General features: G+C 37.5%; 1 protein-coding gene across 1 annotated transcript in view; it reads left to right on the top strand.

Moving 5' to 3' along the window:
• The window catches only part of DRGX (dorsal root ganglia homeobox), a 67,721-nt gene extending 45,660 nt beyond the window's left edge, over positions 1-22,061 (top strand). The window contains exon 6 of the mRNA XM_053692896.1: positions 21,730-22,061. Coding sequence (XP_053548871.1) covers positions 21,730-21,992 — 263 coding nt within the window. The 3' untranslated portion in view covers positions 21,993-22,061. The remainder of the gene's footprint in view (positions 1-21,729) is intronic.
• The last annotated feature ends 3,642 nt before the right edge of the window (positions 22,062-25,703 follow it).

Here is a 25,703-nt window from a genome sequence, read left to right as displayed (position 1 = left end):
ATCTATCTATCTATCTATCTATCTATCTATCTATCTATCTATATATCTAATCTATTAATCTATCTATCATCTATCTATCCATCAATCTATCCATCAATCTATCCATCAATCTATCTATCTATCTATCTATCTATCTATCTATCTATCTATCCAAAGCTCACCTTATCTAATCTCTCACTGTATAAACAAAGACCAATGCTTAGAACAATTAAAAATTAACATTTTATCACCTCACATTAGGAGTGTGAATTCTTTGCACCTTCTTATTTATACAGATTCCCTATAACCATTACTGCTGAACTGAAAGTGTCAGTACTGGTGGCAGTATCAGCAGGCAAAAGATATTTAAAATGTCAAAATAAAGATGAAGGAGCAATTTGTAAGAAATTTAACACACTCAAGCAGGAAACATAGTTTACTGGGAACACATTAAAGAAATGTGGGAGAACCCCCACCCCACAATACATTGTCTATTTAAGGTTCTAACACTAGCAAGCCTTGGATGTGAAATATTTAACTAATACAAGGATCAATCATTATTAGGGCAATGTTGACAGGGGAAGATGAATAAAATGCTAATCACCTGCAATTGTTGTGGATACACTGAAAGTTAAATACATAAATTCAGTTACAATACAGGAATAGTGTATAAAATAATGCTTAAAATACAATAATAACATTATTTATATATTAAATTATCCATTAAAGGCAGAACAGAAAATAGCTCACATTAAAGTAGTAGGTCCCTGACTAGGGTTGCCACCTTTATATATATATATATATATATATATATATATATATATATATATATATATATATATATATATATATATATATATACATACATACATACATACATACATACATACATACACACACACACACACACACACACACACACACACACACACACAATGCAGATAAGACTGCCTACAAACTCACTTTAGGTGTTTAAGAAATACATATGTGTGTGTGTATATCATTAAATGGACTGTGTACTTTTTTATTCCCTTTAATTTGTTCCCAATATTCAATTTTCCTTTTAGAGTGTATTAAATTGTTTACAGGCGTTACTAGAAGCCACAGGGCCCAGGTGCAAGAATCTAAGAAGCCCCCCCCCCCCAAAAAAAAAGTTAATTTGATACATATCTTTTTTTTTTTATATTTAACACAAAAAAAAGTGAATCAGATAACATTGTTGGAATACAAATATTCCAACAGTTTCTTTCCCTTACTCTCCGGGATCAAGAGGAGCTGCCTTATTTTACCACATCCAACAAGAAGATTCTTCATCTTTCTCCAATTCAGGATTGTTTTTATGGACACATCCAGAAACTGATACGGTAGACCCGTTTTTATTAGACTCAAAAGTCAAATTATCTGACATTTTAACAGTTCTAACTCAGCGCTCTTTCATATCCCTTTTCGGGATATTGTCTGAATCAGATTACATGTCTGCAAAAGGAGGTACCCTGTGCGCACAGTCTGTGAGATGGTTTGACCCCCTATTACTGTATATAGTGACACTGTTTAACCCACCAGTACTGTATATAGTGAGTCAGTTAGTTAATCTGCCAGTGAGATGGCTGGCCTGACCCTACCCGCCCCAGTACTTTATAAAGTGACCACAGTAGTCTGTGACATGGTCCAGCCCCCCCGTACTGTATATAGTGGTACTGTATAGACTGACACTGTTTACCCATGGCCCCCCATGCTGTAGTAACAAGGTCTGGGCAGGTCAACGTTTTTATTGCAATTGCGACCTCTGTACACCCTGTAGTTTCACCCCTGGTTCTGGCCATAGAAAAGGTATGTAAACAAGTTGGTGCAGAACAAAACACAACTCCAGTGGGGGTAGGAGACAGGGTTACTAAGATGTTTGTTTTCAGTTGTTCTAGCTATTGTTCTTTGTGCACAGTGAGAGATAAGATAATGATGATGACTTTGTGTGTGCATATATATATATATATATATATATATATATATATATATATATATATATATATATACATATATATATATATATATATATATACACTGTATGTATTTATATATATATATATATATATATATATGGGCTGGTCTTGCAGGAAGATACACACACACATATATATATACTGTATATATATATGTGTGTGTGTGTCTCCCTGCAAGATAAAGAAGTGTAAGTAAAGGAGCGCTAAAAGCTCAGAAGTCAAGGTAGACAAAAATATCTAAAACCTTCTTATAGTAAATAAAATAGATAGATGTTTATTAGAACCTTCAGATATTAGCCATTCAGTATTAAAATTCAAACATAATAAAATAAGGGACGTCTCCCTGAATAATCTAATTTAGTATCTATCGATATACTAAGTTATGCTAAATGAATAAGTACAGAAAAAAATATTATTAAATAAAATAGCGCTATGTAGATAAATAGTATCAATATAAAATAACAATATCAGTGTGTTCCACCTTCCAAATACATTAAGGAATATATAGTTCAATGGAAATGCATTACAGATACTCAAATCTTTGTTCTTCAGTTCCAAAAGAAAAAAAACTCTGACAATGCTAAGTGAGGAATGTAGAATCTTTTAGGTAAATGTTTTCAAAGTTCGCAAATGATGCTTGTCAATACTGAGTTTATGTGTCAAACGCAATGGTAGGCATAACCAATAAGATAATAGATGCTTTTGTTTCCAAATATAGAATAGGCTTACTGGGATTTTCAGACACTAACGGCTAGATTTGGAGTTTGGCGGTAAAAGGGCTGTTAACGCTCCGCGGGTTTTTTTCTGGCCGCACCATAAATTTAACTCTGGTATCGAGAGTTCAAACAAATGCTGCGTTAGGCTCCAAAAAAGGAGCGTAGAGCATTTTTACCGCAAATACAACTCTCGATACCAGAGTTGCTTACGGACGCGGCCGGCCTCAAAAACGTGCTCGTGCACGATTCTCCCATAGGAAACAATGGGGCTGTTTGAGCTGAAAAAAAACCTAACACCTGCAAAAAAGCAGCGTTCAGCTCCTAACGCAGCCCCATTGTTTCCTATGGGGAAACACTTCCTACGTCTGCACCTAACACTCTAACATGTACCCCGAGTCTAAACACCCCTAGCCTTACACTTATTAACCCCTAATCTGCCGCCCCCGCTATCGCTGACCCCTGCATTACACTTTTAACCCCTAATCTGCCGCTCCGTAAACCGCCGCCACCTACGTTATCCCTATGTACCCCTAATCTGCTGCCCTAACATCGCCGACCCCTATGTTATATTTATTAACCCCTAATCTGCCCCCCACAACGTCGCCGACACCTACCTACACTTATTAACCCCTAATCTGCCGAGCGGACCTGAGCGCTACTATAATAAAGTTATTAACCCCTAATCCGCCTCACTAACCCTATCATAAATAGTATTAACCCCTAATCTGCCCTCCCTAACATCGCCGACACCTACCTTCAATTATTAACCCCTAATCTGCCGACCGGAGCTCACCGCTATTCTAATAAATGTATTAACCCCTAAAGCTAAGTCTAACCCTAACACTAACACCCCCCTAAGTTAAATATAATTTTTATCTAACGAAATAAATTAACTCTTATTAAATAAATGATTCCTATTTAAAGCTAAATACTTACCTGTAAAATAAATCCTAATATAGCTACAATATAAATTACATTTATATTATAGCTATTTTAGGATTAATATTTATTTTACAGGTAACTTTGTATTTATTTTAACCAGGTACAATAGCTATTAAATAGTTAAGAACTATTTAATAGTTACCTAGTTAAAATAATTACAAATTTACCTGTAAAATAAATCCTAACCTAAGATATAATTAAACCTAACACTACCCTATCAATAAAATAATTAAATAAACTACCTACAATTACCTACAATTAACCTAACACTACACTATCAATAAATTAATTAAACACAATTGCTACAAATAAATACAATTAAATAAACTATCTAAAGTACAAAAAATAAAAAAGAACTAAGTTACAGAAAATAAAAAAATATTTACAAACATAAGAAAAATATTACAACAATTTTAAACTAATTACACCTACTCTAAGCCCCCTAATAAAATAACAAAGACCCCCAAAATAAAAAATTCCAAAATAACAGCCAATAGAATGCGAGCTCAATCTGATTGGCTGATTGGATCAGCCAATCGGATTGAACTTGATTCTGATTGGCTGATTCCATCAGCCAATCAGAAAATTCCTACCTTAATTCCGATTGGCTGATAGAATCCTATCAGCCAATCGGAATTCGAGGGACGCCATCTTGGATGACGTCCCTTAAAGGAACCGTCATTCGTCGTCTAGTCGTCGGAAGAAGAGGATGGATCCGCGCTGGAGGTCTTCAAGATGGAGCCGGTCGTTATCGGATGGAAGAACATAGAAGATGCCGCTTGGAGAAGATGTTTGCCGGTCCGGATGTCCTCTTCTTGCCGGATAGGAGGAAGACTTTGGAGCACCGGATTATGGATCGCCAACCCCCGCTTGGGTTGGATGAAGATCTTGGAGCCAGGACGGATCGGTGATACCTGGATGGTGAAGACAAGGTAGGAAGATCTTCAGGGGATTAGTGTTAGGTTTATTTAAGGGGGTTTGGGTTAGATTAGGGGTATGTGGGTGGTGGGTTGTAATGTTGGGGGGGGTATTGTATTTTTTTTTTTACAGGCAAAAGAGCTGAAATTCTTGGGGCATGCCCCGCAAAGGGCCCTGTTCAGGGCTGGTAAGGTAAAAGAGCTTGTAATTTTTGTATTTTAGAATAGGGTAGGGAATTTTTTATTTTGGGGGTCTTTGTTATTTTATTAGGGGGCTTAGAGTAGGTGTAATTAGTTTAAAATTGTTGTAATATTTTTCTTATGTTTGTAAATATTTTTTTATTTTCTGTAACTTAGTTCTTTTTTATTTTTTGTACTTTAGATAGTTTATTTAATTGTATTTATTTGTAGCAATTGTGTTTAATTAATTTATTGATAGTGTAGTGTTAGGTTAATTGTAGGTAATTGTAGGTAGTTTATTTAATTATTTTATTGATAGGGTAGTGTTAGGTTTAATTATATCTTAGGTTAGGATTTATTTTACAGGTAAATTTGTAATTATTTTAACTAGGTAACTATTAAATAGTTCTTAACTATTTAATAGCTATTGTACCTGGTTAAAATAAATACAAAGTTACCTGTAAAATAAATATTAATCCTAAAATAGCTATAATATAATTATAATTTATATTGTAGCTATATTAGGGTTTATTTTACAGGTAAGTATTTAGCTTTAAATAGGAATCATTTATTTAATAAGAGTTAATTTATTTCGTTAGATAAAAATTATATTTAACTTAGGGGGGTGTTAGTGTTAGGGTTAGACTTAGCTTTAGGGGTTAATACATTTATTAGAATAGCGGTGAGCTCCGGTCGGCAGATTAGGGGTTAATAATTGAAGGTAGGTGTCGGCGATGTTAGGGAGGGCAGATTAGGGGTTAATACTATTTATGATAGGGTTAGTGAGGCGGATTAGGGGTTAATAACTTTATTATAGTAGCGCTCAGGTCCGCTCGGCAGATTAGGGGTTAATAAGTGTAGGTAGGTGTCTGCGACGTTGTGGGGGGCAGATTAGGGGTTAATAAATATAACATAGGGGTCGGCGATGTTAGGGGCAGAAGATTAGGGGTACATAGAGATAACGTAGGTGGCGGCGATTTGCGGTCGGAAGATTAGGGGTTAATTATTTTAAGTAGCTTGCGGCGACGTTGTGGGGGGCAAGTTAGGGGTTAATAAATATAATATAGGGGTCGGCGGGGTTAGGGGCAGCAGATTAGGGGTACATAAGTATAACGTAGGTGGCGGTCGGCAGATTAGGGGTTAAAAATTTTAATCGAGTGGCGGCGATGTGGGGGGACCTCGGTTTAGGGGTACATAGGTAGTTTATGGGTGTTAGTGTAGTTTAGGGTACAGTAGTTAAGAGCTTTATGAACCGGCGTTAGCCAGAAAGCTCTTAACTCCTGCTTTTTTCAGGCGGCTGGAATCTTGTCGTTAGAGCTCTAACGCTCACTGCAGAAACGACTCTAAATACCAGCGTTAGAAAGATCCCATTGAAAAGATAGGCTACGCAAATGGCGTAGGGGGATCTGCGGTATGGAAAAGTCGCGGCTGTAAAGTGAGCGTTAGACCCTTTAATCACTGACTCCAAATACCAGCGGGCGGCCAAAACCAGCGTTAGGAGCCTCTAACGCTGGTTTTGACGGCTACCGCCGAACTCTAAATCTAGGCCTTAATATGTCAAGATACAAACTTGTTGCATTACTCCTTATCAAGACGTATTCTTCCGAGCTGTTAGTGGACATTTAAATATTCCTCCTCTTCATCTTATTGGTTAATTGAGATGAATATTTTAGATCAGGTATTTTAAGGTGGTATTTTTCTGAAGCGATTTCCTTATGTAGATTCCTTTGTAAGGTGTATTAAGGTGGAACTTTTTTAAAGCGTTCAGTGTACTATATAATTTCAAGCTTATAAACATTTAGATGATGTACACATATTAGTTGGCAAAAGATAATCATATATCCTATTCCTTATAGAAATTAAAAAATAGAACCAAATAATAAGGGTATTTTAAAAATATCCAAATAGAAAGGGTTTTTTAAAATTAACCTGAATGGTTGTGGAAAATTGCTTTAAAGATAGCTAAAATGAAAATATAAATATTTTAAAAGGTGTTATTTTACGGTGTAGTTAATAATATGCTGAATACTTATATCTATATATTGTAAGAAGAGTTACTTTGACTTATATCTTAGGATACTTTCATTAATCTATATATGTATCCTGCTTAGGGTTATGAATTTCCTGCATTCTCATACTTAATCTGTTGGGGCCATTATTTATTATGGCTATAGGCTTGGTGACTAGCTGACTACTGGATGGTTAGAGCTTTTTAAGTAAATGTATTTATTATAACTGTAAACTAGATAACTTTGAACTTTAATATGAATTAATGTTGATACCTATGGATTTCTAGCTCTCCTATGATCATGGGCGCGATCCGATATACGGCGCATGTTTCGGCGCAAGCGAGAGAACCTACACCACCCGTTATTTCACCTTGCACATCACATTTACCTAAAAGATCATTCTACATTTGTCACGTATCTGTAATGCATTTCCATTGAACTATATATTCCTTAATGTATTCGTAAGGTGGAACACACTGATATTGTTATTTTATATTGATACTATTTATCTACATAGCGCTATTTTATATAATAATATTTTTTTCTGTACTTATTCATTTAGCATAACTTAGTATATCGATAGATACTAAATTAGATTATTCAGGGAGACGTCCCTTATTTTATTATGTTTGAATTTTAATGCTGAATGGCTAATATCTGAAGGTTCTAATAAACATCTATCTATTTTATTTACTTATAAGAAGGTTTTAGATATTTTTGTCTCCCTTGACTTCTGAGCCTTTACTTACACTTCTTTATTTTGCATTCACTTTTCTATAAATCTTAGGGAAAGATTGATTAGTAAGGGAGATAGGAGTCACAACTTTGTGCCTTACTTTGTCTTTATCATAAACTATATTGTCTCCCTGCAAGACCAGCCCATTTGATTGGGTTGTGGATTTAATTAATAAACAGCTATTTCATACACAAAAAAAAAAACTAAAAGAGTGAGGTATTGTGCATTTAAGAACATTGTGTGTGCCTCTCTCCATATATATATATATATATATATATATATATATATATATATATATATATATATATATATATATATATATATATATAACATAATTTATGCTTACCTGATAAATGTATTTCTCTTGTAGTGTATCCAGTCCACGGATCATCCATTACTTATGGGATATTAACTCCTCCCCAACAGGAAGTGCAAGAGGATTCACCCAGCAGAGCTGCTATATAGCTCCTCCCCTAACTGCCATTACCAGTCATTCGACCGAAAACATGCAGAGAAAGGAAAACCATAGGGTACAGTGGTGACTGTAGTTTAATGGAAAAATTACCTGCCTTAAAGTGACAGGGCGGGCCGTGGACTGGATACACTACAAGAGAAATAAATTTATCAGGTAAGCATAAATTATGTTTTCTCTTGTTAAGTGTATCCAGTCCACGGATCATCCATTACTTATGGGATACCAATACCAAAGCTAAAGTACACGGATGACGGGAGGGACAGGCAGGCTCTTTACACGGAAGGAACCACTGCCTGAAGAACCTTTCTCCCAAAAACAGCCTCCGAAGAAGCAAAAGTGTCAAATTTGTAAAATTTGGAAAAAGTATGAAGAGAAGACCAAGTTGCAGCCTTGCAAATCTGTTCAACAGAAGCCTCATTCTTAAAGGCCCAAGTGGAAGCCACAGCTCTAGTAGAATGTGCTGTAATTCTTTCAGGAGGCTGCTGTCCAGCAGTCTCATAGGCTAACCGTATTATGCTACGAAGCCAAAAGGAGAGAGAGGTAGCCGAAGCTTTTTGACCTCTCCTCTGACCAGAATAAACGACAAACAGGGAAGACGTTTGTCGAAAATCCTTAGTTGCCTGTAGATAAAATTTCAGGGCACGGACTACATCTAGATTGTGTAGCAGACGTTCCTTTTTCGAAGAAGGATTAGGACACAAAGATGTAACCACAATCTCTTGATTGATATTCCTGTTAGTGACCACCTTAGGTAGGAACCCAGGTTTAGTACGCAGAACTACCTTGTCTGAATGAAAAATCAGATAAGGAGAATCACAATGTAAGGCAGATAACTCAGAGACTCTTCGAGCCGAGGAAATCGCCATTAAAAACAGAACTTTCCAAGATAACAACTTGTTATCAATGGAATGAAGGGGTTCAAACGGAACCCCCTGTAAAACATTAAGAACTAAGTTCAAACTCCATGGTGGAGCAACAGTTTTAAACACAGGCTTGATCCTAGCTAAAGCCTGACAAAAAGCTTGAACGTCCGGAACTTCTGACAGACGTTTGTGTAAAAGAATGGACAGAGCTGAAATCTGTCCCTTTAAGGAACTAGCGGATAAACCCTTTTCTAAACCTTCTTGTAGAAAAGACAATATCCTCGGAATCCTAACCTTACTCCATGAGTAACTCTTGGATTCGCACCAATATAAGTATTTGCGCCATATCTTATGGTAAATCTTTCTGGTAACAGGCTTCCTAGCCTGTATTAAGGTATCAATAACTGACTCAGAAAAACCACGTTTTGATAAAATCAAGCGTTCAATTTCCAAGCAGTCAGCTTCAGAGAAATTAGATTTTGATGTTTGAAGGGACCCTGGATCAGAAGGTCCTGTTTCAGAGGTAGCGACCAAGGTGGACAGGATGACATGTCCACTAGATCTGCATACCAAGTCCTGCGTGGCCATGCAGGCGTTATTAGAATCACTGATGCTCTCTCCTGTTTAATTCTGGCAATCAATCGAGGAAGCATCGGGAAGGGTGGAAACACATAAGCCATCCCGAAGGTCCAAGGTGCTGTCAAAGCATCTATCAGAACCGCTCCCGGATCCCTGGATCTGGACCCGTAACGAGGAAGCTTGGCGTTCTGTCGAGACGCCATGAGATCTATCTCTGGTTTGCCCCAACGTCGAAGTATTTGGGCAAAGACCTCCGGATGAAGTTCCCACTCCCCCGGATGAAAAGTCTGACGACTTAAGAAATCCGCCTCCCAGTTCTCCACTCCCGGGATGTGGACTGCTGACAGGTGGCAAGAGTGAGACTCTGCCCAGCGAATTATCTTTGATACTTCCATCATTGCTAGGGAGCTTCTTGTCCCTCCCTGATGGTTGATGTAAGCTACAGTCGTGATGTTGTCCGACTGAAACCTGATGAACCCCCGAGTTGTTAACTGGGGCCAAGCCAGAAGGGCATTGAGAACTGCTCTCAATTCCAGAATGTTTATTGGTAGGAGACTCTCCTCCTGATTCCATTGCCCCTGAGCCTTCAGAGAATTCCAGACAGCGCCCCAACCTAGTAGGCTGGCATCTGTTGTTACAATTGTCCAGTCCGGCCTGCTGAATGGCATCCCCCTGGACAGATGTGGCCGAGAAAGCCACCATAGAAGAGAATTTCTGGTCTCTTGATCCAGATTCAGAGTAGGGGACAAGTCTGAGTAATCCCCATTCCACTGACTTAGCATGCACAATTGCAGCGGTCTGAGATGTAGACGTGCAAAGGGTACTATGTCCATTGCTGCTACCATTAAGCCGATCACCTCCATGCATTGAGCTACTGACGGGTGTTGAATGGAATGAAGGACACGGCATGCATTTTGAAGCTTTGTTAACCTGTCTTCTGTCAGGTAAATCTTCATTTCTACAGAATCTATAAGAGTCCCCAAGAAGAGAACTCTTGTGAGTGGAAAGAGAGAACTCTTCTTTTCGTTCACCTTCCATCCATGCGACCTTAGAAATGCCAGTACTAACTCTGTATGAGACTTGGCAGTTTGAAAGCTTGAAGCTTGTATCAGAATGTCGTCTAGGTACGGAGCTACCGCAATTCCTCGCGGTCTTAGTACCTCCAGAAGAGCACACAGAACCTTTGTGAAGATTCTCGGAGCCGTAGCCAATCCGAATGGAAGAGCTACAAACTGGTAATGCCTGTCTAGAAAGGCAAACCTTAGATACCGGTAATGATCTTTGTGAATCGGTATGTGAAGGTAAGCATCCTTTAAATCCACTGTGGTCATGTACTGACCCTTTTGGATCATGGGTAAAATTGTCCGAATAGTTTCCATTTTGAACGATGGAACTCTTAGGAATTTGTTTAGGATCTTTAAATCCAAGATTGGCCTGAAAGTTCCCTCTTTTTTGGGAACCACAAACAGATTTGAGTAAAACCCTTGTCCTTGTTCCGACCGCGGAACCGGATGGATCACTCCCATTAATAAAAGATCTTGTACGCAGCGTAGAAACACCTCTTTCTTTATTTGGTTTGTTGACAACCTTGACAGATGAAATCTCCCTCTTGGGGGAGAGAATTTGAAGTCTAGAAGGTATCCCTGAGATATGATCTCTAACGCCCAGGGATCCTGGACATCTCTTGCCCAAGCCTGGGCGAAGAGAGAAAGTCTGCCCCCCACTAGATCCGTTCCCGGATCGGGGGCCCTCGATTCATGCTGTCTTAGGGGCAGCAGCAGGTTTCCTGGCCTGCTTGCCCTTGTTTCAGGACTGGTTAGGTCTCCAGCCTTGTCTGTAGCGAGCAACAGCTCCTTCCTGTTTTGGTGCAGAGGAAGTTGATGCTGCTCCTGCTTTGAAATTACGAAAGGAACGAAAATTAGACTGTCTAGTCTTAGGTTTGGCTCTGTCTTGAGGCAGGGCATGGCCTTTACCTCCTGTAATGTCAGCGATAATTTCTTTCAACCCGGGCCCGAATAAGGTTTGCCCTTTGAAAGGTATATTAAGCAATTTAGATTTAGAAGTAACGTCAGCTGACCAGGATTTTAGCCACAGTGCTCTGCGTGCCTGAATGGCGAATCCAGAATTCTTAGCCGTAAGTTTAGTTAAATGTACTACGGCATCTGAAATAAATGAGTTAGCTAACTTAAGGGCTTTAAGCTTGTGTGTAATCTCATCTAATGGAGCTGATTCAAGTGTCTCTTCCAGAGACTCAAACCAAAATGCTGCTGCAGCCGTGACAGGCGCAATGCATGCAAGAGGTTGCAATATAAAACCTTGTTGAACAAACATTTTCTTAAGGTAACCCTCTAACTTTTTATCCATTGGATCTGAAAAGGCACAGCTATCCTCCACCGGGATAGTGGTACGCTTAGCTAAAGTAGAAACTGCTCCCTCCACCTTAGGGACCGTTTGCCATAAGTCCCGTGTGGTGGCGTCTATTGGAAACATCTTTCTAAATATCGGAGGGGGTGAGAACGGCACACCGGGTCTATCCCACTCCTTAGTAACAATTTCAGTAAGTCTCTTAGGTATAGGAAAAACGTCAGTACTCGCCGGTACCGCAAAATATTTATCCAACCTACACATTTTCTCTGGTATTGCAACTGTGTTACAATCATTCAGAGCCGCTAACACCTCCCCTAGTTATACACGGAGGTTTTCCAGCTTAAATTTAAAATTTGAAATATCTGAATCCAGTTTGTTTGGATCAGAACCGTCACCCGCAGAATGAAGCTCTCCGTCCTCATGTTCTGCAAATTGTGACGCAGTGTCTGACATGGCCCTAATATTATCAGCGCACTCTGTTCTCACCCCAGAGTGATCACGCTTACCTCTTAGTTCTGGTAATTTAGCCAAAACTTCAGTCATAACAGTAGCCATATCCTGTAATGTGATTTGTAATGGCCGCCCAGATGTATTCGGCGCTACAATATCACGCACCTCCCGAGCGGGAGATGCAGGTACTGACACGTGAGGTGAGTTAGTCGGCATAACTCTCCCCTCGTTGTTTGGTGAAATATGTTCAATTTGTACAGATTGACTTTTATTTAAAGTAGCATCAATACAGTTAGTACATAAATTTCTATTGGGCTCCACTTTGGCTTTAGCACATATAGCACAGATATCTTCCTCTGAATCAGACATGTTTAACACACTAGCAAATAAACTAGCAACTTGGAAATACTTTTCAAGTAATTTACTATAATATGAAAACGTACTGTGCCTATAAGAAGCACAGAAAAAGTCATGACAGTTGAAAATTAATAAACTGAAAAGTTATAGCATCAAATCTTTGTAAAAAACACAATTTTAGCAAAGGATTGCTCCCATTAGCAAAGGATAACTAACCCTGATAGCAGAAAAAAAAAAAAAAATTCAGAAATAAACGTTTTTTTTTATCACAGTCAACTACAATCTCACAGCTCTGCTGTGAGTGATTACCTCCCTCAAAACAAGTTTTGAAGACCCCTGAGTTCTGTAGAGATGAACCGGATCATGCAGGGAAGACAATAAACTTCTGACTGAATTTTTTGATGCGTAGCAAAAGCACCAAAAAAGGTCCCTCCCCCTCACACATAACAGTGAGAGAGATCAGTAAACTGTCATAAATTAAATAAAACGACTGCCAAGTGGAAAAAAATAGTGCCCAAAACATTTTTTCACCCAGTACCTCAGAAAATTAAACGATTTTACATGCCAGCAAAAAAACGTTTAACATTAATAAATTGAGTGTTATTAAAAAGCCTGTTGCTAGTCCCTGCAAATTAGGCTAAAGTTTTATGCATACAGTATAATTCCAGTGAAGTGCCATTCCCCAGAATACTGAAGTGTAAAATATACATACATGACAGCCTGATAGCAGTTGCTGCTACTGCATTTAAGGCTGAGTTTACATTATATCGGTATGGCAGAATTTTCTCATCAATTCCATTGTCAGAAAATAATAAGCTGCTACATACCTCTTTGCAGATTAATCTGCCCGCTGTCCCCTGATCTGAAGTTTACCTCTCCTCAGATGGCCGAGAAACAGCAATATGATCTTAACTACTCCGGCTAAAATCATAGAAAAACTCAGGTAGATTCTTCTTCAAATTCTACCAGAGAAGGAATAACACACTCCGGTGCTATTATAAAATAACAAACTTTTGATTGAAGGTATGAAACTAAGTATAATCACCACAGTCCTCTCACACATCCTATCTATTCGTTGGGTGCAAGAGAATGACTGGTAATGGCAGTTAGGGGAGGAGCTATATAGCAGCTCTGCTGGGTGAATCCTCTTGCACTTCCTGTTGGGGAGGAGTTAATATCCCATAAGTAATGGATGATCCATGGACTGGATACACTTAACAAGAGAAATATATATAAATTACAGCAGAGATTACGTATGCAAAAATAATTCTAACCCACAGACCAATAAGACATTTTACTCATAGCACACTCTGTATTTGTAACTTTCAGAATAGTGTGTATTCAAAAACTGGCACAAAATGGTGTTGTGGGTCCTTTATATTATGATTCAATGGGTACTATTCACTAAGATCCCCACTGGCTTATTTAGATACTCCAGTGTTACTAATTCCTACGCAGGGCCAGTGCTACAATAGAGGCAAACCAGGCAGCTGTCTTAGGGCATCCGTGTAGTAAGGGGGCACAAATTTGGTGCATGACATCATTTTTAAATGTGTATACTTTTACTTTTTTTGCTGCCTAACAAGGGCTGAAGGCGAAATATGTGGTGGCATAATGGCTAGAATGAGAAGGGACTGCCCTTAAACATAGGGCGGCAAAGAGTGCAAGTCATCCAGAACAGCTGGAAGCATCTGGCTGAAATACCTAACTGTACAAACCCTGCACTCTCTGCAAAACATTTTCAGCCTTCATTAAATATGGTGGAGCCAGTGACAGCAGAGGGAGTCTCCTCCGCTTACAGCCTAATTGGTGTTACTGGGGCTGATGTGCATTTGTAGGAACACTGACAATCTATAATATATAAAGAAAAGAGGTCATCCTGGCTCCAGGTTTGTGTGCTTTATATATTTTCAGCACTATTTGATTCATCATGCAGAGCCACCACTGAGTTGCTATGTTGTGTAGAGCCACCACTTTGGTACGTTATCTCATGCAGAAATTAACCATTATGGGCCAGATTACGAGTGGAGCACTAGAAGTAAACTTTTTGCGCGCATCCAGTTGCACTAGTATTACAAGTAGAAATTAAAAAGTTAACTCTCGGGCGCTAACCTAATGCACGAAAAAAGCCAATCTTAGAATACCACGTGCACAATAACCTATTCCCCCATAGAAGTCAATAGAGAAAACAATTTATGTGTTTATATATAAAGTGAAAACAATTTATGTGTTTATATGTGTATATATGTCTGTAAATACATATATACACATATGAATACATAAATACATATGTATGCATATATAGACATATATAATATATATATATATATACACACATACATGTACATATTTAGACATGTATATGTATGTATATATCTCTATGTTATGGGGGGGGGCAAAATGAGTCTTCGTTTGTGTAGCCAAAAATCTTAATGCAGCTGAATCTAAACAGAGACATGTCAATTTTGCCCAGTAAAAATATTCCATTTAAACCTTCATATAATCTAATAAACCATCATAAAGAATGATTAATGTATTAAGGTTTTAGTATCTGTACAATGTATATCCAATTAGTCACTTCCCAGCTGAGCCTACTTATCTATATAACTTGTGGTAGTGAGTGTATCATGGGTGTTTGAATGGGTCCAGTCAGTAAGAAATGTATATATACTAAGCTGTGACAAAGTAAACAAAGAACATGCATTTTAATTATTTCAATGGACCTCTTTTTTCATGCAAAATATATGAAAATTCCAGTATGAAATGATCCATGTTAAAGGAACATAATACCCATATGCTAAATCACTTGAAAGTGATGCAGCACAACTGTAAAAAGCTGACAAGAAAATAACTCTTGAACATCTCTACGTAAAAGGGAGATAATTTACCTCAGAATTCCTTCAGCTCACAATAGTAAGTGCTGTGTAAACACTTAGGGGTCAATTTATCAAGCTCCGTAAGAAGCTTGATGCCCCTTGTTTCCGGCGAGCCCTCAGGCTCGTCAGAAACAGAAGTTATGAAGCAGCGGTCTAAAGACCGCTGCTCCATAACCTGTCCGCCTGCTTTGAGGTGTCTGACAGAAATCAACCCGATTGAATACGATCGGGTTGAATGACACCCCCTGCTAGAGGCTGATTGGCCACAAATCTGCAGGGGATGGCATTGCACCAGCAGTTCACAAGAACGCTGTCGGCATTTATCGATGTGCGACGGATATGATACGCTACAGCCAAAAAACTTTATCACTGCTGATGTTACGATTTGCTGAAATGAGATTTCACTGAAATATTGTGAGATTTCACAGTTAACTTCCTTAATCTGAGAAGAGAAATAACATGACTGTGCCTGCACATGTCACATACACGCTCCCTTGCAAGTCCTGGGACTAGCATCCTGATTGGCTGCTTAACAATGGGATGTGCTATTGAGGAAATTTTGAGGTAAAATAGAGATGTTCAAGTGATATTTTCTAGTCAGCTTTTTACAGCTATTTATTCTGCATTACTTTCAACTCAAGTGCTTCAACAATTAGGTAAAGTACTTTTGGAAAATGTATTAGCTAAGATAAAACCTCCAATATAGAAATACATTTTTATTTCAAAACTGAAAAAGCACAGCATTGCAAAAGATCTGCATAAAAAGTAATATTGTATATGTATTTAAAGAAATTGAGGTTTGGTTGTTGTTTGAAAACAGCACAGGTACATACGATTTACAATCCTCCTAAATATGTTTGTCCTATGTTCTTTGATGTGACCAATAAGGGCCATATGTCACTGTGTAGCATTTTACAGGATTAAACAGATAACACATTCTAAAAGTATATTTTAACATAGAAAAATAGAATTCGATAGTAGATTAGAACCAAAAGGCCCATGGAGTCTACCTATATACCGTGTGCATTGTAATGTTACTAATTTCTTAAGATAGCATTATATGTGTCCCAGGCAATTTTTCATTCTGTTACAATCCTTGTGGTTACCACCTCTATAGGACTCCATGAATCCACTGCCCTTTCTGTCTAGCTTAAAGTGATGGTAAATTAAACAACTTTATATTTTGATAGTCAATGTGTAATTTAAAAATAATATTAGTTTAATTGATGAAAAAAATTAAATTTAAAACATACTTTAGTAACTTTTATATAACTGCTACCTTGCTACTGCACGCTCCGGCAGCTCCGACACTAAAACTTTTTTTTTTCTCTGACGTTTTCACCATTGTTCAATCCAAATTGTGCTATGCTTCAATGTAACCCCCCCCCCCCCACAGATCTTTTGCACATGACGTTGGTAACGCATGCGCAAAAGATCCAGTTTTTTATTATATTAAACATGCCAAAATGCCAGGATTTTAATTGGTCAACAGCGAAAACGGCAGGGGGGGGGGGGCGAAGTGTCTTGGTGTCGGTGCTGCTGGAGCGTGCAGTAGCAAGGTAGCAGTTATATAAAAGTTACTAAAGTATGTTTTAAATTTAATTGTTTTCATCAATTAAACTAATATCTTTTTTAAACTTCACATCAAATGTTAAAATATAAAGGTGTTGAATTTACCATCACTTTAAGATTGTGACCTTGTTGTTGTTATTTTTGCATGTAAAAAGCCAAACTTAGAATATAGAGAGCGAGAGATAACCTATTCCCCCGTAGAAGTCATTGGAGCAAACAAAGTGGAAAAAAACTAACTAACTTGAACACAAACCTGATCGCATATTCTCAAGTGCGCTAACCCGACATGAAATCATGAATATTTGACATTCCAATGTTCTTCACACAGCAGAATATGTTCTATTTATTCATAAATATATATAAATACATATTTCTACAAATGAATAATGCATTAATATGTTTTTACATGTTTGCATCTACTTAACTACAAAGGACTCCAATGCATTTATATATATATATGTCTATATATGTGTACATATGTATTTATGTGTTTCTGTGTGTTCACTTCAATTGCGCTCAAGCGATCACGTTTACTTTCAACTTGTAATACGAGCGGAAAATCGACGTACGCAAACAGCAGCGATAAACCCCTTATCGATCGCACGTAACTGGTAACTCGTAATCTGGACCATTGTGTCTTATTTGTGTCTTATTTGTAAGTTTATATATATTATTAAAAACAATTGTACACTGTGTGCAGAATTATTAGGCAAATGAGTATTTTGACCACATCATCCTCTTTATGCATGTTGTCTTACTCCAAGCTGTATAGGCTCGAAAGCCTACTACCAATTAAGCATATTAGGTGATGTGCATCTCTGTAATGAGAAGGGGTGTGGTCTAATGACATCAACACCCTATATCAGGTGTGCATAATTATTAGGAAACTTCCTTTCCTTTGACAAAATGGGTCAAAAGGAGGACTTGACAGGCTCAGAAAAGTCAAAAATAGTGAGATATCTTGCAGAGGGATGCAACACTCTTAAAATTGCAAAGCTTCTGAAGTGTGATCATCGAACAATCAAGCGTTTCATTCAAAATAGTCAACAGGGTCGCAAGAAGCGTGTGGAAAAACCAAGGCACAAAATAACTGCCCATGAACTGAGAAAAGTCAAGCGTGCAGCTGCCAAGATGCCACTTGCCACCAGTTTGGCCATATTTCAGAGCTGCAACATCACTGGAGTGCCCAAAAGCACAAGGTGTGCAATACTCAGAGACATGGCCAAGGTAAGAAAGGCTGAAAGACGACCACCACTGAACAAGACACACAAGCTGAAACGTCAAGACTGGGCCAAGAAATATCTCAAGACTGATTTTTCTAAGGTTTTATGGACTGATGAAATGAGAGTGAGTCTTGATGGGCCAGATGGATGGGCCCGTGGCTGGATTGGTAAAGGGCAGAGAGCTCCAGTCCGACTCAGACGCCAGCAAGGTGGAGGTGGAGTACTGGTTTGGGCTGGTATCATCAAAGATGAGCTTGTGGGGCCTTTTCGGGTTGAGGATGGAGTCAAGCTCAACTCCCAGTCCTACTGCCAGTTTCTGGAAGACACCTTCTTCAAGCAGTGGTACAGGAAGAAGTCTGCATCCTTCAAGAAAAACATGATTTTCATGCAGGACAATGCTCCATCACACGCGTCCAAGTACTCCACAGCGTGGCTGGCAAGAAAGGGTATAAAAGAAGAAAATCTAATGACATGGCCTCCTTGTTCACCTGATCTGAACCCCATTGAGAACCTGTGGTCCATCATCAAATGTGAGATTTACAAGGAGGGAAAACAGTACTCCTCTCCGAACAGTGTCTGGGAGGCTGTGGTTGCTGCTGCACGCAATGTTGATGGTGAACAGATCAAAACACTGACAGAATCCATGGATGGCAGGCTTTTGAGTGTCCTTGCAAAGAAAGGTGTCTATATTGGTCACTGATTTGTTTTTGTTTTGTTTTTGAATGTCAGAAATGTATATTTGTGAATGTTGAGATGTTATATTGGTTTCACTGGTAAAAATAAATAATTGAAATGGGTATATATTTGTTTTTTGTTAAGTTGCCTAATAATTATGCACAGTAATAGTCACCTGCACACACAGATATCTCCCTAAAATAGCTATAACTAAAAACAAACTAAAAACTACTTCCAAAACTATTCAGCTTTGACATTAATGAGTTTTTTGGGTTCATTGAGAACATGGTTGTTGTTCAATAATAAAATTAATCCTCAAAAATACAACTTGCCTAATAATTCTGCACTCCCTGTACAGCTTTTCAGTGGGGTCTTGAATAATAAAATGTCCACCAAACTCCTCCTAAACGTGACGTAATAATTTCTGTGTCTTAATCAGTTGTATTGTTGATCGACTCATAAGTAATCAAGTGCAATTTTTTTTGCCTCCCCCAGATTTACTAGATAAAACATGTTTTGGTGAGGGCGATATATATACGATTTCAACTGAATATTTATTTGTTGTTATGGTTTTTAAAAACTTTAAAGGTGCATAATATGTTTCAAGATAAAATACCTACCTAGAGTATATGCTGCAGCTCTTCAAAAATAAAAAAACTCAAGGCTAACGCCAACACAAGCAAACACGCGCTTCAAATAAGAGAAAAACAACAACTTTTAAGGTCCGGGCCGTCAGTTATTGTACTCCCCTGCTGTTACGATTAAAATCGCTTACTGCACATGTGTGATGACGCACATCATATGTCATCGCCAAGACAAGCACAAGCGTACCAAAATAAATAAATAAATAAAAAAGATATGGAGATGATATAGGACGAAGGAGGGGTTTGGTGGCCATTATATTATTTAAGACTCAAAAAGTGTAAACATGTTTTTAATACTATATGAACTTACAAATAAGACACAATGCAAGAGGATTGCCTGTGGATAATATTTACAAAACCCGTGAGTATGTTAATTTGTTTAGACTGTCACTTTAAGTCCTTTCATATACAGGTATTTGTTATTTGAAGGTTTCTATTATGCCACCTCTTTCCCTTCTCTACTCTATACACATATTTAGATCACAGAGTCTTTCTTATGGTTTAGACCAGGGTTCATCAATTGTGGACCGCCAGAGGTTTTGGAAATCCATTTCCCATGATGCTCAGCCAGCTGAACTGCATCATGGGAAATGTAGTTCCAAAACCTCTAGAGGGCCACAATTGATGATCCCTGGTTTAGACCATGTACTATTTAATCATCCCTCCTTTGGATGGTTTCTAGTTTATTTATATCCTTCTGTAGATACAATCTCCATTACTGTACACAATATTCAAGATGAGGTCTAACTAGTGTTATGTTAAGTGGCTTAAGAACCTTACTATTTCTGCTGCTTATACCTCTCATAATGCAACTATTCTACTGGCTGCACTGCTGTGTTGTCTACAAAATTTTAAATCATCTGAAATAATAATTCCCTACTACCATTCCTCTTTAGTTATTGAAACTATTACTATTGAGACTGTAATTGGTATTTAGGTTTTTGTATCCTAAATGCATAATTTTGCACTCTGTAATATTAACTTTTAGATCCCATTTATTTGCCCGTTTTTTTTTTTTTTTATATCACTGCTTATTTGATTCACCACTCCTGGAACATCAACTCAGTTATAAATTAATTGATTAATTGAAAAATAAAGAGCTCTAATTTTTTGGTGCACGTTAACAAAGGGGTTAGACACACGGCTAAAGTGTTTTTACAAAGCCTTAACACATTGAGCCAGTTAGCAGCAAACACGTGTAGCTATAGCTGCCGATCAGTTGCTAGGTCTTGCCCAGGTACAATGTGTTGTTGTACCAAAGAGTAATTATATCTATTGGTTTAATCTCTGTGTGGTAGTTGAATACATCATTTGCAAGACACAGGCACATTAGTGTTAAAATAAATCGCTCTAGCATACTGGACTATTTTATTCTTCCATTAGTGTATACGACTGGAGTGCGCACTTCAGCCTCTAGGAGGACCATAGAAAAGGTACAAGAAAATCCAATCAGGAGAGGCATAGACATGTAGTTATCAATCATCTGCCTTGTCCTGCTTAAGACCATTAGAGCACCTGGTACTGTGTGTTTAACCTCTTTATGGGAGTTAAAAACATAGTAAGCAAGTAACTTTTGGGTAATAATAACATTCTCTAATAAATTAGAGCATTTTATCTATTTATTGCAATGTGACATCCATTTTTTTAAAAACAATAACAAAGAAGCAAGTAGACTGTCCCTTTAAGCAATATATCATTTGATAACACCTTTACTACCCATTCCCCAGCTTTGCATAATCAACATTGTTGTGTTAATATACTTTATAACCTCTAATTATGCCTGTTTCTAAACCCCAGCAGGCCACACTTTATCTCAGTGATTTTTAAATCTTGCACAACAGCTATGCAGTGTTAGTTCATGCGTGCCATATAGCTACCATTATGCTCACTCCCATGGAAAATGATAATGGTTATGCAGGAAACAGCACTGATTGGATAAAATGCAAGATTGTAAAAAGCACTGAGATAAGGGTCAGTCTGCAGTGGATTAGATACAGGTAATCCTCAAGGTAAAATGTATATTAATATAACAGGTGTTGGTTATGCAAAACAGGGGAACGGTTAATAAATGGATTATCTATCTTTTTAAGCAATAATGATTTTCAAGTAGACTGTCCATTTAACTAACTGTATGTACAACAGTGATATTAAAAGAAATTACTTCTCTTGCAGGTAGTCCTCTGTGCTCTTGCTGTGTGTCAGACCCCCTGGCCCTCTCCTTCCTCCCCCCTTACAGCTGCCAGAGTCATCGCACAGCTAGTGTTGCGGCCCTTCGAATGAAGGCGAGGGAGCACTCCGAAGCCGTTCTGCAATCTGCACAACTCCTTCCTCCGACTGGAAGTAGCCCAGTGAGCTCAGCACCTGCTCCACTGGAGGGCGTTCAAGAAAGGGCCCCACAGGGACAAGAACAGAGTGAGCCAGACAAAAACGTATGAGGAGGAGTCTTCTGTGCAGTTCACTGTGTATGAAGCATACTAGCCACCCTCAGGGGCAGAACCACTTGTGGCCTGGGGTAACTTGGATGGAAAGACTCTCTTTAACTTTTAATGACTGGCTCATCCTATAACAATGCTTGTGTACCACAATGCTGGGCATCTTCCACTGCAAAAATGAAGCTCTCAGAAGAGCTTCCAATGGACTTTTTGTGACTTTATCTACTCTGGAAACTAAAAACATTGCCTGGGTTTCTATGGTTTGAAGTCGGACTGGGTGAGGTTTTCCTGATACATTGAGAACCTGCATGAACTGTCATCCTTGAGTCATTCCAAACATGTCTAAAAGGAACAAAGCAAGTCTGTGTCACATAAGAAGGGTCACATGCCTGGAAGACATACTTTGCAAGTTTGAGTCACTGCAGACCAAAAAAACAGCCTCAATGCCAATGCTTTCCAGAGCACTAGCCAACCTGCATTCTATTAATTTATTTTTGTCAGAGTGATTTATTTATATTAGATGTCTTGTTAACCCTATTGTTGCCAGCCAGTGGTCTGCCATGACACAGGAGCACATATTGAGATTATGATTAACATTTTCCCTAGCTTAATTTGAAGCACACCAACTAATTAAAAAATTCCATATCAAATTTATAATTTTTTTTTGTTATTTTAAGCTGCAAAGTCTTGAGCTAATCGACTCATTTATGCAGAGGATCGACCAACAATTCATTTTTTTGGGACTATTTATATTTATAATGCAGTGGGATGCCTGTCCCTTTTCTGCCAGCAGGGGGAGATGCTTGCCTTGATCATTGACTTGTGTATTGCAGTGCATCATAAGGCACCAATTACATGCCTTTATAACAACAGGATGTTCCAATTACCAGGGGTTATGTTTTTTGGGACCACTCTTAAAAAAACAGCTTGCAATAAAAATAATAAGCATAAATAAAGCCATACTCTATTGTTGAATATCATTATTTGACTTCTGGCAATGATTGTAATCTTTTAATTTTGTCTTAAAAAAAAAAAAGTTTTATAAATGTCAGCATCTAAGAATAAATTTGTTTGCTTCATATCATGCAATAGCATTTTGTATTCTCACCATCTCTCCTGTACTAATAATATTGTCAATATTGAGATAAGCTTTTTATTAAGTGCATAAGGCCAGTAAATATACCTGTATATAAAAATGTAAAACACACTCAGAGATAAAAAGAAAATCAAAAGAATACAATCATTCCAGGTAATCAGATTGTGATCAATTTTAATTTCCTAGAAAATCTGCTATTGCTTTTTTTTACCATTTTAACCTTTTGGCTGCCAAAGAACATGCAAGATATGATTAAATTTTTTCCTGGGTAACCAAGAAGTTAAATTGTATAAAATATTGATAATAATATTATGTTAACCCCGTTAGACTGCTCCTGTTGTGGTGAGCTCCAAATCCTTAGACTTCTATAAGCCCACAGTGTTTGTTATATGAGCTGAATTCTGTATGTTGAGTTGCCATTAAAGGGACAGTCTAGTCCAAAATAAACTTTCATGATTCAGATAGAGAATGTAATTTTAAACAATTTTCCAATTTACTTCTATCACCAATTTTTTTTTTTGTTCACCTGGTATTCTTAGTTGAAAGCTAAATCTAGGAGGTTCATATGCTAATTTCGAAGGCCTTGAAGGCCGCCTCTTAGCTCAGGGCACTTTGACAGTTTTGCACCACTAGAGGGTGTTAGTTCATGTGTTTCATATAGATAACACTGTGCTCACGCATGTGGAGTTCCTAGGAGCCCACACTGATTGGCTAAAATGCAAGTCTGTCAAAAGAACTGAAATAAGGGGGCAGTTTGCAGAGGCTTAGATACAAGATAATCACAGATGTAAAAAGTATATTATTATAACTGTGTTGGTTGTGCAAAACTAGGGAATAGGTAATAAAGGGATTATCTATCTTTTAAAACAATAAATATTCTGGTGTAGACTGTCCCTTTAAACATTCTTTTAGTATATTTTTCTTGTATGAGTCATCAGGTGTTACAGCCAATCAGATTATAGAGTTGTACAGATGCTGAACAGCCAATCAGACCAAAACTAGATTAGGCAAAAAGGATTGTAGGAGTGCATTCTGCTTACTTTTAAAGGGACATGCACTACAGTATTTGATTGGCTGTACCACCCACTGACTCATAAAAGAGAAAAAAGCATGACCTGAGGAGCTGCCATACATGTACATAAAATAGCTGTATTTTAAACTTACATTTACCAAGCGCTTCAAAAATTATGATTAGACCCTATGGCACCATGTACTGTAATGTATCTAACACATTGCAGCACACACAAAAAATGTTTAGTGTCCCTTTAAAGGGACACTGTACACTCAAAAATGTTCTATCATGCATATAAAAAGGGCAGAATTTACAAATATAAAAAATGTTTTTGGCCTGAAAAAAAATATTAAGAAAAAGCTGTTGTAACTGATACTTCAGTATTAGTTTGATACTTCCTATTAATTCTCACTGGCTGATATGGACAACTGCCTTTGTTTTATTAGTGGAGAGGGACACACTCTGCAATTATGACAAGAAAACATTGGTTTATTCAAGACAGTCACATTTTTTTTTTCAAAGCTGAAATCGAATATAAAATATCCTCTTTTAGCTGAAAAAAAAAAGTTTACTTCAATGTATTTTTCAACTCCACTGGTAGTTTCATGAATACGTTACGCTTTCAGTGCATTGTGACTAAGCTTAGCATGGCTGCGCCAAAAAAACAACTGCTTGCTGCTACACATTATTTTGAGTGACGTCTTCTTTGTTTTTTCTTTTTTTTTCTTTTCTAATGAATTGAAAGTGATGATTAAATCACTCATCTTTTATCTAATTCCAGCTAACAGTTTTATATACTTCATATTTGGAAAGCAGAGTCTGATTACGTTAAGCCGCAAGAGAGTGTGAGACGTGCCATTACCAATGCCTTTGCATGATCTCTTAGTTCAAATTGTTCCAATATTCAACATAAGTTTGTGACCTGATGCTATTTTAATACTGCTTATTTTATTTATAAAATCCAAGAGTCAGATAGTGAGAGGTTTAAAGGGTCACTGAACCCAATTTTTTCTTTTGGGATTCAGATAGAGCATGCAATTTTAAGAAACTTTCTAATTTACTCCTATTATCAAATTTTCTTCATTCTCTTGGTATCTTTATTTGAAATGCAAGAATGTAAGTTTAGATGCCGGCCCATTTTTGGTGAACAACCTGGGTTGTCCTTGCTGATTGGTGGATAAATTCATCCACCAATAAAAAAGTACTATCCAGAGTTCTGAACCCCAAAAAAAGTTTAGATGCCTTCGTTTTCAAATAAAGATAGCAAGAGAACGAAGAAAAATTGATAATAGGAGTAAATTAAAAAGGTGCTTAAAATTGCATGCTCTATCTGAATCACGAAAGAAAAAAATTGGGTTCAGTGTCCCTTTAAATGTGAAGCTGTTTCTACTATAATCAGAGGTGCTAGGAGCAACACAATTATCTTATTTTACTGTAACTGCAAAATTGCAGCATAAAACTATATGTACAGTATATATATATATATATATATATATATATATATATATATAATTTATGTATCAAATCACTCAGAATTGTAAACTCTCATGTATTAGATAGAGTATTCAATAAAAACAATTTATTCCTTATTCTATTAGCAAATTTG

Source organism: Bombina bombina, chromosome 9 (assembly GCF_027579735.1).
Source record: "Bombina bombina isolate aBomBom1 chromosome 9, aBomBom1.pri, whole genome shotgun sequence".
Taxonomy (NCBI): Eukaryota; Metazoa; Chordata; class Amphibia; order Anura; family Bombinatoridae; genus Bombina; species Bombina bombina.
Note: the sequence above shows the minus strand (reverse complement) of the source record. Positions and strands in the feature narration are given on the sequence as shown.